At 34.2% G+C, this 15,506-nt stretch overlaps 2 protein-coding genes across 2 annotated transcripts; both read left to right on the top strand.

The window, feature by feature from the left end:
• The first annotated feature begins 4,022 nt into the window (after nt 1-4,022).
• Nucleotides 4,023-11,072, top strand: LOC146931124 (coatomer subunit alpha-1-like). Its single transcript, XM_085702604.1, has 4 exons — nt 4,023-4,236; nt 4,366-4,581; nt 6,590-7,084; nt 7,757-11,072. Exons 2-4 carry the CDS (start codon nt 4,374-4,376, stop codon nt 10,723-10,725), a joined length of 3,672 nt encoding a protein of 1,223 aa, XP_085558730.1. The 5' UTR covers nt 4,023-4,236; nt 4,366-4,373; the 3' UTR covers nt 10,726-11,072.
• Nucleotides 11,073-12,603: 1,531 nt separating this feature from the next.
• LOC146931123 (uncharacterized) lies at nt 12,604-13,432 on the top strand. The gene has a single exon (XM_085702608.1). It carries the CDS (start codon nt 12,710-12,712, stop codon nt 13,238-13,240), a length of 531 nt encoding a protein of 176 aa, XP_085558734.1. The 5' UTR covers nt 12,604-12,709; the 3' UTR covers nt 13,241-13,432.
• Nucleotides 13,433-15,506: the final 2,074 nt, after the last annotated feature.

Genomic DNA, 15,506 nt, shown 5'->3' with positions numbered 1-15,506 from the left:
TGTTAACATAGCAAATTACATAATATATAAAAATAACTTGGCAGAAAAGATAAGTGTATAAAACTAAAAGATAGTAGTAAATTCGTTATAAAAAAAGTTCTTATCGAAATTAATTAAAAAAAGAAGAAGAAGATAAGTTTGTTAAAAAGGGAGTATAATTGTGTCAAATTGGAAAAATAACACACAGTGGGAATCGAATGGAATACTTTTGCAAAAGCTCCGTGTTAAGCCCATTGATAAGCTTATAATTTGAGCTTATTAAATTATTGCTTAAGCAGCTTATGAAACTAGTGTAAGCTCTTTTGATTAATGTATCCAAACACTTTTTACAAAAGCTTGTGTTAGTAGATAAGCTCACATAAGCTTAAATAAGCCAATCCAAATAGGCTCATGGTATCTTATGCATTCATGCTTTAAAAGTTTTGGATGCAATGAATATCAATCAAATTCCTAAGCATTGTATACTAAAGCAATGAACAAGAGATGCGAGGGTGGGAAGTAATCAAGATTGGAAAGGACAACATATAGATTTGGACATAAAAGCTCATTTCATGAAGTGTTGCAATGAGTTGTGTCCTAGCATGGTTAATTTGACAAATATATCATCTAAAACTCATGAAACATGCTCATTTTTGTCTAAATTTTATCAAGAGTCCAGCAAAATACTTGAGAATATGTTGGCTAAGAATTCCATGGATAAAGAGTCAATTGGAACTTGTACTGTGTACATATCAATTTTCGGTGGAGAATTCAAAAGCAATGTGGACACTATTGATGTTGGTGGACCAACAGACATAAAGAAGAAATATTGTGCATATAAGGCTAAAAAACGACCCATGACTTGGGTTGAAAAAATGGCAAAAAAGAGACAAGGAGAGCAATTACAAAAAAAGAAAAAGGGAGACCAATCACTGAAAAAGAGAAAGGAAAACCAATGATAGAAAAAAAAAATCAATGGCAATTTACTTGTTACCGGTTTCTCATATTTACAATTACCCATGTAGTAAAAATTCATTATTCTATATATTGATTATATACATTAAATTTGCAGGAACCATTGGCTTTGGAATGTTGTCCAAATTCTCCATCTCAACAACATCTAATTGGGATTACAAGTCAACATGGAACTACAAATCAACACGGCACTACAAGTCTACATCTAAATTTAAGTGAATTTGTAGCTGGAAGTCAGCATGAGAATGCAAACTAACAAGGCATTACAAACCAAGTTAACACTTTAGGGATGTACAACTTCTTTTGAATATTTTTGCAAGATATGAACATGAAGATCTTATGACACTTCGAATGTTTACTTTGAATTTCAATTTTTGTGAGACTTTTGTCAGTCATTTTTTGGGGGACATGTAATGCATTTCTAGTACAAGCTTTTGACAAAATTTACTAGACTGAATGATGTACTGGTTTAAACCATTTGATGCGAAACATCTATTGTTTTAAAGCATTTCAACGGGTTATTTTGATTTTATGTTGTGATTTTTGCTGTCAAATTTCTGTTGTGTGTGTATGTCATATAATTGCATTTTTTGCTGTCAAATTTCTGCTGTGTATGTATGTCATAAAATGATTTCCTCATCTGGTCTGTCAATTTTATTTGTGTATGTATGTCATATAAAACCAACAGCTACATCAGTCTTTTTTGCTTCATGTGCCTGTTTTTTGCTTTGTTCATCTAGTAGGAGCTGTAGATTTTAGTTTGGAGTTGGAGGCATGATTTATGGTCTTTCGTAGCAGGGAGGATGTTTATCTTTATGGGCCGGTCAGTGGTTGTGTTTTTCCGGATGTATCACCTATATATGGTGTCCACTTTGGACGTATTTTATTTATGGCTAGCATTTGTGTGTCTTGCATAGGCGCAAGTTAGTTTAGCCTTATGCTTAACACATATATTTGAATTCACACAAGAGATACAATGAGTTTAGCCTTATACTCAATTGCAAAATTGCTTAACAAATACATTCGCTGCAACACAATTTAGGACATTGAATTCCATTATGCTCGATTAAAATACAAATACATTCACTACAACACAACAACACAATTCAATAGTCTTATGGTTGGTTACAAATCAATACTCATATGCTTGATTACAATTCACTACATCTATAACTCTAATCCTTCTATATGAGTTTAGTACATATAATAGTCTTCTCCTTTCCTGTCTTCTTCCAAATTATGTTGGAATTAGTCTTCTAATCGCTTAATCCATTGAGTCTTCTTACATTAAGTTAACTAAAAGGTGTGCTTCATAATTAGCTACCTTGTTAAACACCTGTTACATCAATATATTAGGCAAAATAGAGAAAAAAATGATCCAAATCGATCCCAAATTTATCCCATTCCCCCTTTATATGACAACAATAACCCACACATGCAAAATAGAGAAAAATTGATCCCAAATTGAATTTACCCAAATTTATCTAATTCCCCTTTTACATGACAACAATAACCCACACATGCAAAATAGAGAAAAAAATGGTACATAGAATGAACGGGAGAGGCAGTAACAATGAAAAAAATGAGACATACACTAGTTGTAAACCTCATCGATCGTTAAGAGCTTACCACCGACCCGTTCTTCTGCCGTCGCGATTAACAATCACAATACCATCAAGAACCCCGTAGTGGAGTTTTACGACAATGAAAAAAAGTGGACTAGACACCTGAGCCACCTCCGTCGTCCGGTGAGTCTCATGCAAAGGAAAGGAACTATGTTTTATGGCCAATATCATGAAGAAGAATAAGAAGAAGAAAATCGAGTTTTCTGGAGAAGAAGGGAAAAGTGTTTTACGAAGATGAGATTTGAAAAATATTCGATTTTTATTCTTTAAAATTAATGATTTAAGTTGATTTTTAACTCTGAGCCATTGATCTTCATTTAAATACATGTCAGTTGGATATGAAAGAAAATAAATATTGCCATTTACTCTCCAAACATAGAGGATTTGAACTCGTTGTTTGAGTGTTCATTATAAAAACTGATTTTTTTTTTTTAGTTATATATGTAATATGTCCAATCTTGCAAAAGATATCTTTTTTTTTATTAGTTTTGAAATAACAAAATCCAAAACGAAACTTTACTTTATCCTCCTTTAAACAACAATCTAAATCCCGACCACCCCAAAAAAAATAACAATCTAAAGATTTTTTTTTGAAGAAACAACAATCTAAATATAAACCTTAATTCCTAAAAAAAAAGGATGAACCTTAATATCCTTTTAAAAAAAATAATCTTAGACAAATATTAAAGGGTTAATTATGTTTTTGGTCCCTACAAAATTGCGACCTTGTAAGTTTAGTCCTTACTTAATTTTAATAGCATTTTTAATCCCTACAAAAAATTTCTGCACTCAATATTAGTCCTTACTCAATCCAAATTTGTTTAATTTATGCTTAAACTCTTAAGTTTTTCAACAATTTTTTACAGGCATGTTAAGAACGTTATTAAAAGGTCCTCCGAAAAAAATATCGCAAAAATTTGATTTCTACGTCCATATTTTTGTTACTTATATCTTAAACTTTTGTCGTTTTAAAAAATTCATATTTAATTTATTTCATGTTAAAAAATTATAGATTTTAGTAAATGAACCTTTCATAGTGTTCTAAACTTGTATAAAAAGAATCGTTAAAAAATTTAAGAGTTTAAGGATAATTAAACAAAATTTATTTTAGCAGGGACTAAAATTATAAGTAAATTTTTTTTGTAGGGATTAAAAAAGCTATTAAAATTAAGTAAGGACTAAACTTAGAAGGTCGCCATTTTATAGGGATCAAAAACATAATTAACCCAATATTAAACCACTTTTCTTCTTCTTCCATTAGGAGCATAAAATTTTGTATTTTACTTTTCATCAATTTTTTTTTTTTTGAGAGATACTTTTCATCAATTTTTGTTTTTACTATTTTACTACCAATATTAAAATCGTCAAAAAAAAATATAAAATAAAGTTTTACTTAGAAACGTAAGATTACTTTATAAGCATTTGATAGTATTTTGGATCATCACTACGCACTCACTTACAGAAATTCCACTCTATTCTCTCTCTCTTATTATTCATTTTTCTTCAAAAATTAACACCATAACCAGATCTAATCTGAATATAGAGAAGTGTGTATCTTCTCGCTTTCTCTTTTCTCTCTTCACATATATGCATCTCTGTCGGTGAACTCGATCGTGTTTGCGTTTCACCATCTCTCATCATCGCAATCAGATCTGAGGTAATTTCTCTCTATTCCTTTGCAATTCGATTCAATAACAATGTTGATTCATTCTTTCTTGTGTGTGTGTGTGTGTGTGTTTTTGCATCTGATTCAAATTGTGATTTGGAATTTGATTGGATCGTGCAGAGGGAAAGATGTTAACGAAATTCGAGACGAAAAGTAACAGAGTGAAGGGATTGAGTTTCCACAGCAAGAGACCATGGATACTTGCGAGTCTTCACAGTGGTGTGATCCAGCTATGGGACTATCGAATGGGGACCTTGATTGATCGATTCGATGAACATGATGGTCCTGTTCGTGGCGTTCATTTTCACAATTCTCAACCTCTCTTTGTTTCTGGAGGTACCCGCTAGCTTCATAATTACTCTGATCTGTTCTTTTGTGCATCTTTTCTCGTTGTTTTGATTTGTTTTTCAGCATATACATACATAAATAAGCGCACTTATTGTTAATGTATACTACTTCTAAATCTACACTCATTGCAAAATTCGAGTTACATTGGATTTATGTATTGATGTAAATTATACTGTGATCCGCTTAAACTTTTCGCGGTATGTGGAGATTTATGTTTAGAAATTGCCTCGCTGTCTAGATCTTGCATACTAAACTGATAAATGTTAATATAGTAGGTTTAGAGGAACTAGGTGTGTGATCCCTCCCTCATTTGGCTTGTCTTAAAACGATTTGATGCATTTCTCAACATAATGATTTAACACTTATCTCTACTAATTCTTCCATCTCTTCACTTTTACATCTTCACCCATGGCAAAATTTGCGTTGCATTGGATGTATGTATGTATGTATCGCTAGTGGGATCCACTTAAACTTTTTTTGGTATGTGTAGATTTCTGTTTTACAAACTGCTTCTCTGTTTAGATCTTGCATACTGAGCCGATGAAATGTTAATATTATTGGTTAAGATGAACTGTGATGTGATTTCTATCTTTCTAGGCCTTTTCTATTAACAACCTAAACTGATGAAATGTAGATATGTTTACAGGAATTTTGATGTAATTTCTACCTTTTTAGGAATTTTCTATCTCACAATCTAAACTGATGAAATGTTATAGGTTTTGAGGAATTGTGTGTGTGATACCTTGGATTGGCTTGTCTGCATTTTGTAATATATGAGGATAAGGATTTAATGCTTATCTTATATCTGCTAATTCTTGTATCTCTTCACCTTTGTTCCTTATTTGTCCCAGGACGCTAATTCTTGTAACTCTTGACCTTTGTTCCTTATCTGTCCCAGGGTTTTGAAAGGATACTATGGGTGTGTTTTTTTAGATTTTTAGATTTTTTTTCTTTCTAAATCACCTTTGTCATTTTTATAGAAAAAATAGTTTTTCACTCTAAAATGAAAAGCTACTAGGATTAGCTTTTCCCTGTTGAAACTGGGGCCTAACTCATCCTTATAAAACCGGCTTATCAAGAGTCCTATCTATCCGAAAATCAATTTTTTTAAAAAACAAAGAGGTAACACATGAACAAGTTAAAAATCATTCTTTTAAAAAAAGTGATCTTTATGGATTGTAAACAAACAGAAAGAGCTTCAGTTTTTTTTTTAAATCTTTAAAAAAAAATCTCTAGATTTTTTAACACAATCTAGTTTATTAAAGCTGAAACAAAGACACCCTATGCCGTGACCGTGAGGTGTACGAAACTAAGAATGGGCTATGCTTTATATGTTTACAAAAGTTGTTTGCGATTTATTTATTTTTATAGGGAATAAGATCTGTTTGGTGTGATTTAAATGCTTTGGATCTGGAAATTGGTAACTAATATCAACATGACCTTTTAACAAATCATTGGTTCTGGTGCATGAAATCTCTAATGATTGTGTGTATATTAGTGTGGTTTTCTGTAAGTTTAACTTGTCAGTTCGTGTGGAGGAGATCTTGGTGTGTCACATACAACCATAAATTAAAGAGAAATCCTACCAAAAATAAATAAATTAAAGAGAAATGATTTTTTCGACATCAAGATTTTGAAGTTGAATATGTTGTTCTTTGGTTTCTATGTGTATTTTTGAAAGGTAAGAGAGATATGCAGATAAACACATATGATGTCAGTATTTTGATGTTCAAATAATATAATGGTCATGCTAACAAGTGCCCACGGCGGGCACTTGTTAAGGTAACCAAAATTAGTAGCTTTACATTGGAAACAACAATTTTTAAACTTTTTACAAGTTGACTTGACCGCTTTTCAACTCAATTTTTCTATTTTTGCTTCCTTATCCAAGCCGGAGGGCACTGTTTAGCATTTCCCATAATTGCATATTGGAAGGAGAGGGTTTTACTTTATACAATTTCATGCTTATTGATTATTATATTTTTTATTGGGACAGGGGATGATTACAAGATTAAGGTCTGGAACTATAAGATGCATAGGTGCTTATTCACTCTTCTAGGACACCTTGATTATATTCGTACAGTGCAATTTCATCATGAGAACCCATGGATTGTGAGTGCTAGTGATGATCAAACCATTCGCATCTGGAATTGGCAGTCACGTACCTGTATATCTGTTTTAACTGGGCACAACCATTATGTTATGTGTGCTTCATTCCATCCAAAAGAGGATATTGTCGTGTCAGCCTCCCTGGATCAGACTGTTCGTGTTTGGGATATTGGTTCTCTCAAAAGGAAGGCTGGACCTCCTTCAGATGATATTTTGCGATTGAGTCAGATGAACACTGATCTTTTTGGTGGCGTCGATGCAGTTGTTAAGTATGTGTTGGAAGGTCATGACCGGGGTGTCAACTGGGCTGCTTTTCATCCTACACTGCCTCTTATTGTCTCAGGAGCTGATGACCGTCAAGTGAAACTTTGGAGGATGAATGGTAATATGAAACCTTGTTATTTACTTTACGCTGCCTGAATCACGAATATCTGAAAATATTAATGACTTTCAATTTTGTCTATTAAAGTTCAGCTCACTGGGCTTTCATGCACCGTCTTTTTAATTTATTTTTTAATTTTTTTTATCAAGCTTCCCTGCATTGTCTTGATGCTGTACCAGTTGTTACAAATATTCATACAACAGTGTTTAGAGGAGCTTGTGTATTGCTCACAGCAAAACGTTTCATGCAATGCATTTCTTGTACATTTTTTATTTTTTTTTGAAGAAGATAAAGCATTTCTTGTACATATTAACTTTATTACTATCCCCGTCTCTGTATGTAAGACCCCCTTGTAATTTTTTTGTCCCTTATAAGAACCTTTTCAAATTACAAGGTATATTAATGATATTTCACAAAAGTATCCATAATTAAATGGAGAGAATTAAAATATTAACAATTTATCTCTTTTAATAATTGAAGGATAACTTTGGAAAGAGAATGTAATTGTTGACAGATTTAATGTATAACAATTTTTCTTAATTATTGTGCATTGGTTAAGGTCTTACATATAAGGACGGAGGTAGTACTATGCAGTTAACGAAAAATAAAAACACTGAGTTGTTAGAGTGACCTTCTCTCTATTCCCTAATTAAATTTATTCTCTGTTTTCAGACACTAAGGCATGGGAAGTGGATACTTTGAGAGGGCACATGAATAATGTTTCATGTGTTATGTTCCATGCCAAACAGGACATCATTGTGTCAAATTCTGAGGATAAAAGTATTCGAGTATGGGATGCAACAAAGAGGACTGGTATTCAAACCTTCCGCAGGGAACATGACCGATTTTGGATTCTTTCAACACATCCTGAAATGAATCTGTTGGCAGCTGGTCATGATAGTGGCATGATAGTCTTCAAGCTGGAGAGAGAAAGGCCCGCCTTCGCTGTTAGTAATGATTCTTTGTTCTACACCAAAGACCGCTTTTTGCGTTTCTATGAATTTTCAACACAGAGAGAGACACAAGTACTTACTATTCGGCGACCTGGTTCTTTAAGCCTGAATCAAAGTCCTAAGACTCTTTCCTACAGTCCTACTGAAAATGCAATTCTTCTCTGCTCTGATGTGGACGGTGGATCTTATGAGTTGTACTGCATATCCAAGGATAGCACAATTAAGGACAGTTTTGGTAGGGGTGATATGCAAGAACCAAAGAAAGGTCTTGGAGGATCAGCAGTCTTTGTGGCTCGGAATAGGTTTGCCGTGCTTGAAAAAAGCAGCAACCAAGTCCTTTTAAAAAACCTGAAGAACGAGCTTGTTAAAAAGAGTGTGCTCCCCATTGCCACTGATGCTATATTTTATGCTGGAACAGGAAACTTGCTCTGTAGGTCTGAGGATAGGGTTTTTATATTTGATCTTCAGCAGAGGATTGTTCTTGGCGATCTTCAGACCCCTTTCATCAAGTATGTAGTCTGGTCTAATGAGAACAATGACAGTGTTGCTTTACTCAGCAAACATGCAATTGTAATTGCTAGCAAGAAGCTGGTGCATCAATGCACCCTCCACGAGACAATCCGTGTAAAAAGCGGAGCCTGGGATGACAATGGTATTTTTATTTACACAACATTAAATCATATCAAATACTGCCTTCCAAATGGAGACAGTGGGATAATAAAAACACTGGACGTCCCAATCTATATCACCAAGGTTGTTGGAAATACCATCTTCTGCTTGGGCCGGGATGGGAAAAACAAAGCTATAACCATTGATGCTACTGAGTATATCTTTAAGCTTTCCTTGTTGAAGAAAAGGTATGACCATGTTATGAACATGATAAAGAATTCACAACTTTGTGGACAGGCTATGATTGCTTATCTACAACAGAAAGGATTTCCTGAGGTTGCTCTCCATTTTGTGAAAGATGAGAGAATTCGGTTCAATTTGGCTATAGAGAGTGGGAACATTCAAATTGCAGTTGCATCAGCTACAGCAATTGATGAGAAAGATCACTGGTACCGATTGGGAGTTGAAGCTCTTCGACAAGGCAATGCTGGTATAGTGGAGTATGCATATCAGAGGACCAAGAATTTTGAAAGATTATCTTTCCTATATCTCATCACTGGTAATGTAGAGAAACTATCAAAGATGTTGAAAATTGCTGAAGTCAAGAATGATGTCATGGGCCAGTTTCACAATGCCTTATATATGGGTGATATTCGAGAGCGTGTTAAGATCTTGGAGAATGTGGGCCACTTGCCTCTTGCTTATATCACTGCATCAACCCATGGGCTACATGACGTTGCTGAAAGGCTTGCAGCTGAACTGGGGGACAACGTTCCATCTTTGCCCGAGGGGAAAGTACCATCTCTCTTGATACCTCCATCACCTGTACTGTGTTGTGGTGATTGGCCGCTCCTTAGGGTCATGCGAGGCATATTTGATGGTGGGTTTAGAAATGCTGATCAAGATGCTGACGAAGAAGAGTTTGATGATGCTCCTGAAGGTGATTGGGTTGAGGATATCGGCTTGGATGTTGATGGATTGGAAAATGGAGATGTTACTGCAATTTTGGATGATGGAGAGGCGGCTGAAGAAGGTGATGAAGAGGGTGGATGGGAGCTGGAAGATTTAGAGCTCCCCCCTGAAGCAGACACTCCAAAAGCTTCTGTCAGTACACGGTCTTCAGTTTTTGTGGCCCCAACACCTGGGATGGCAGTTAGCCAGATATGGATTCAGAGATCATCTCTTGCTGCTGATCATGCAGCTGCTGGCAATTTTGATACTGCAATGAGATTACTGAACAGGCAGCTTGGGATAAAAAACTTTGCCCCCTTGAGATCCATGTTCCTAGATCTTCATTCTGCCAGTCACTCGTATCTTCGCGCCTTTTCATCCGCTCCAGTTGTACCACTTGCTGTTGAAAGGGGTTGGACAGAGTCGTCTAGTCCAAATGTGAGAGGCCCACCGGCACTTCCTTACAAATTGTCTCAATTAGATGAAAAGCTCAAAGCTGGTTATAAGTCAACAACTGCTGGGAAATTCACTGAGGCTCTTCGGACATTTGCCAATATTCTCCATACAATCCCTTTGATTGTCGTTGAGTCAAGGAGGGAAGTGGATGATGTAAAGGAATTGATAATCATAGTCAAAGAGTATGTTCTGGCTCTGCAGATGGAGCTGAAAAGAAGGGAAATGAAGGACAATCCAGCACGCCAGCAGGAACTCGCAGCATATTTCACCCACTGCAATCTTCAGACACCTCACTTGAGGCTAGCTTTGTTGAATGCAATGACTGTCTGCTACAAAGCAAAGAACCTTGCCACAGCTGGTAACTTCGCCAGGAGACTACTTGAGACCAATCCTAGCATCGAAAACCAAGCTAAGACAGCAAGGCAAGTGCTGGCTGCTGCAGAAAGGAATATGACTGATGCCACGGAGTTGAACTATGATTTCCGAAACCCATTTGTAATCTGTGGGGCAACCTATGTGCCCATTTATCGTGGACAGAAGGACGTCTCTTGCCCATATTGTACTTCCCGTTTTGTACCAACCCAGGAGGGGCAGCTATGCACTGTGTGTGAACTTTCAGTTGTGGGAGCCGATGCTTCTGGATTGCTCTGTTCTCCTGCCCAGATTCGTTGATTGAACTTTTGGATCAGGAACGGTTAATGATAATTTTTGTTTCAGGCCATCTTTCAACACAAGATTAAAGTCGTATTGATCAATTCATATATTTTCTGTAGAATCTAGAAATAGTCGAGAGTTACTGTTCTTGAGTGAATTTCTTTGTTTTTCTTTATATATTTTTTTTCCATGGTATACTTTCTAATACTTTTTACCCCTTTGCTAAGTATAAGAGGAAGGGGGAAAAGAAGCCTATGAATATTTTGTGCAAGTGAAGTTTTCACCTATTATGTTGAATTCATTTTTTAGTTTGAGTTTTTAATCGCTACATTTTGAAGCTTTAATAAAGGACTTATAAATTGATACTTTTTCTGTTTTCAGTAAATGTGCAGGATTGGCTGTGCATTGTTGACCATTTTTTCTATCATGAGCATTTCATTAATTGCACTTTGCAAAGTATGTTCGTAAAATACATCGACAAGATAAAATGTCTATGCATTTTGAAGTCCCCTGGTTCCCAATTGTCGGACTTGGATCCTTTTTACTTATACCTCCCCTCCTCTTTAAGCTGGTGCTTAACTTACAGCAGCAAAGAGAACATGAGTTACATTATCAGAGTGGTGAATCTATGGAAACACATTTATGCTACTACTTTACTCTATTACAACTAATGTCACCATTGTAAGCTATCCCTTTAACTATATTTGGAAATGAAGTTTCTGTTTTAAAAACTTTTGTGCAGGTCAGCTAACTGCAAACAACTTCCTCAGTACGTTTTTTTTTTGTTCCTTTTTTGATTCCTATTTCCCTTTTGTTCTATAATAATTAATAATTATAATTTTAACAATTGATGTTTTTTTACCGGATAACACTGTTACTTTTACATTTAGTATTTTACACACATATATATTTTACAGTGTTATAGAAAGTACGAAGTATTTTTTGAAGTATAATGACTTAACGTTAACAGTCTCAGAAAATGCCGGTTTCCCTAGAAGTAACGTGGTTGAAGAAAGGTTTGATACTGGCACACCGAACAGTTTAAAAAAATGCGAGTGTTTATCAAGATAGTTTACATATTCATCCAATTAGATTGTCTTTGTTTCAAGTTATTTTTGTAGATTCGTTGAAATAAAATAATAGAAACATCAATTCTTATATTTGTTACAAATTTATTAAATTTTATTTCTGGTATAAACTGTTTGTGAGAATATAAAAAGTCATACAAAAGTCTCCAACAAACGGGAATACAATTTCCATGAAATGAGAATAAATTTATATAACAAAAAAAAAATCCAATTAAAAAAAAACTATTAAACATCCGCATTATAATATTAACCAAACATTTTTTTTAAATATCTTGAAATAAAGCTCTTATCTTTATGTTTTTAGGAAGTTATTCATACGAATAAATCTAATAAACTTGATATATGTAAAAGTTTTTCTTTATAAAACCCTTAAATTTTTTGACAAAAATAAAAACTCTTAATTATATTTTTCTACAACTTAATGTAACCGATAACTCCATGAAAAAATGTGCTTAAACTAAAAACTCCATCAATAAATGTTCCTCCATCGCAAGTTATCTTTTTTGGGAACACAAAAAATTTGGAGAATATTTGGAGAAATAATTTTCAAACTCTTCAATCTCCATCGCAAGTTATCTTTTTTGGGAACACAAAAAAAAAAACTGTGGCGTAATCAGCAAGAACTGCACCAACCAAATCGTACAAGACATAAATCAATTACACGTGCCTCTTTGTTATTGGTTTAAACACGTAGCCAAAAATGTCGTCACGTTGTTCTTTATGGACACGTAATCGTGCATCACAAGCAACCCATTATTCTAATATTATAATAATTTTTTATTTATAAGTATTTAATATTTTTATAGACACACCACAATCACAACAACATCATCAACACAAGAAAGAAAAAAGAGAGAGAAAAACAAAAACAAAAAGAAAAAGAAAAAACCGAAAGAAGTTAATTTAGCGTGAAAATGGAAAACCAAACTTCATCATCATCATCATCGATGCAGTTTCTCATCCTTGAACAAGTTCAATTCATGAAAGTGAATGATGCTGATTCTCTTCTTCAATGGGAACTTGTTGATGTTGTTGACGCTGAAGAACAATCAGAAGAAGAAGAAAGGGTTGATGTTGATGATGATGATGATTCTTTCATTTCTTGGTCAAATTCTTCTATAATCGGTGACCCAATTGAACGAATAACCCATCGCCGTATTCATCTCGATGACCCAGTTGAAAATCACCATGTTGGCTACAGTGAAGAACAAGTTAGCCATGATGATGATGAAAGTGAAGAAGATGATGAAGATGATGGTGATGATGATTTGGATGATGAGCTTGTACCATGGGATATAGGGAACAAGTTAGGGAGACAGAGGATGAGGAAATTGGGGAAAAGGGTTTCTTCAAAAATGAATAATTCGAAGAGGTCCCCTATTCTTTTTGTGAGGCCTGGTTGTGTTCGTGGCAAACATGGCATGGGTCTTAAACACTGTTTTTAGTTTCTGATTAGGGATGTTAATTTGGGTTGGTTGGTTAGTTTAACTGTTAGGGTTTGTTGAAATTTAATCAAATGTGGATTTCATTATGTATTGATCACTTTGTTTTATGTGGTCACTATCTAGTAATTGAAATTTGAAAATTGAATGTTGTATATGTTAATGTTAATGAAAATTTCTTTCCTTTGGGGAGAACCATTTTAGTTGTTCTGCTAATTTTATGTTATGTTATTACTGTGCTGATGAAACCAAATGGTTTTGATTTGATTGTGGGAACACAAATAATTCGGATTTTCAAAATCAGAGATGAAGTCTTATTGAAACCAATTGGATGATGAAGAATTTTTTTTCTCCTGACCCTATAACCAAAAAATTGATATGTCTGCCCCTAGTTCAAAATTATTGATACAATTGCCTTGTTCTTTGTTTCATTTGGCGAACATACACTTTTTCAGGTTTTTTCTGCAACTTCTGACTGCTCCATAAATGAAATGGCGAACATGGATGGTTATTTTTTTTCATTTAATTTTTAGATGCATGCCATTAAAAATGGCGAGCATGTTCCCTTTTTTCCATTTTTTTTTTGCGGTCTTACCTTTTTTTTTGTTTTTTGGTTTTAGGATTTTTTTTAATTAAAAAAACCACCTTTTTTAAATGGCTTGTTCGCCATTTGAAATATATAACTTGAAAAAAAAAACAAAAAAACGTATGTTCGCCATTTCATTTGGGGAGCAGTCAGGAGTTGCAGAAAAAGCCTGCATGTTCCCTGTTCGCCAAATGAACTGAAGAACAAGGGCAATTGTATCAATAATTTTGAACTAGGGGCAGACATATCAATTTTTTTTGTCATAGGGTCAGAAGAAAAAAAATTTCGATGATGAACCCTTATTGAAGGCTATTATTGTCAAGTTCGTTTTTATTTTCCCTCCAAACACACTATTAACAATTTGGTGAAGTTCACATAAATCTCACTTCTAAAGTGCCTGGACTCGCATGAATGAATTTTATCCAACCATGTGTATACCTTATACTTATGGAGTGAGAGTTGAATAGTATGTTTAAGAATTATTGCTCTATATTTTTGGAGTTGGTGATGAAACGTTGATATAGGATTTGATCCTACGATACAAAGCTGGTGCAAAAGCTGTGAAGGTGGGTGACTTCATCTTGAACTTATGTTTACTTCTGTTATGAAAAGTGCGACTCTGCAATTTGAATGACATAGTTGTTGTTATCTATGGATGATATTGGTAGAGAAAGGGGCAGTTGAATGTCAGCTATGTTATGTTCAGGGGGTTCATATGAATCCCCTCACTTTTTACCATTACACCTATTTTATATGTTATTTTAATACTTGAACCCCCTCAAATTTGTAGCATGAACCCAGTATCTCACCTATGTGTAAAAAAATCTGTGTGTTGCACACACTCTAGTCTATAGTCCAATATCAGCTAGTTGTGCAGGCTATAAAGTCAAAACACACTAATTTATTAATTGGAAATGGAAGTACTAATATTTTGACCTACAAAATATGTTTTGTAAAAAACAGTTTATAATTGTCATAGCGAATGTTGAACTAATAACTGTCCTGTGACTTATATTAAGAGATATGTATTCCATAACTTTAATTATGAGTTGATTATTCAATTATTTTAAGTAGAATATATGTGTGTCTATATATATATATATTGTAAGAGCATGAGAACGCGTAAAGAAAAATTATAGACTATATATCATTTTTAAAGTATAATATTAATTTTTTAGTATATATTATATAATATTATAATTATTAATAAAATTTTTAAGGCTTGAACCCCCTGCTCCATGTTCCTGGCTACGCCACTGAATGTCATATAACAAGTATACGAGCTATTGGATTTTCATTTGGTGTCTGCATCCGTGAGTGTTTAAACCAATTTTCAACAGAGTAGACTAGCATCAACTAAGAGTTCCATAGCATAATAAATATTTTGTGTAGGAACAATTCCGACTTTAGATCGGGTCATATATAGTCCAAGGAAAAACTTTGTGTTGGTGTAACTAGTATGAGTGAGAAGTGCTACATTAAATGAAAAAGTGAATATTGAGCAATATATAAGCAAGAGATCTCTTATACCCTGCAATATATAAGTGGGAGAACTCATATACCCAATGTTAGTCTTCAAGCTGGTGAGAGAAAGGCCTGCCTTCGTTGTTAGCAACATATAGGATTTGATCCTACAATGCAAGGCTCGTGCAAAAGCTGTGAAGGTGAACAGAATGGTAAGTT

Source organism: Medicago sativa, chromosome 4 (genome assembly GCF_051527215.1).
Source record: "Medicago sativa cultivar Bolivia chromosome 4, Bolivia_mono, whole genome shotgun sequence".
Lineage (NCBI taxonomy): Eukaryota > Viridiplantae > Streptophyta > Magnoliopsida > Fabales > Fabaceae > Medicago > Medicago sativa.
Note: the sequence above shows the minus strand (reverse complement) of the source record. Positions and strands in the feature narration are given on the sequence as shown.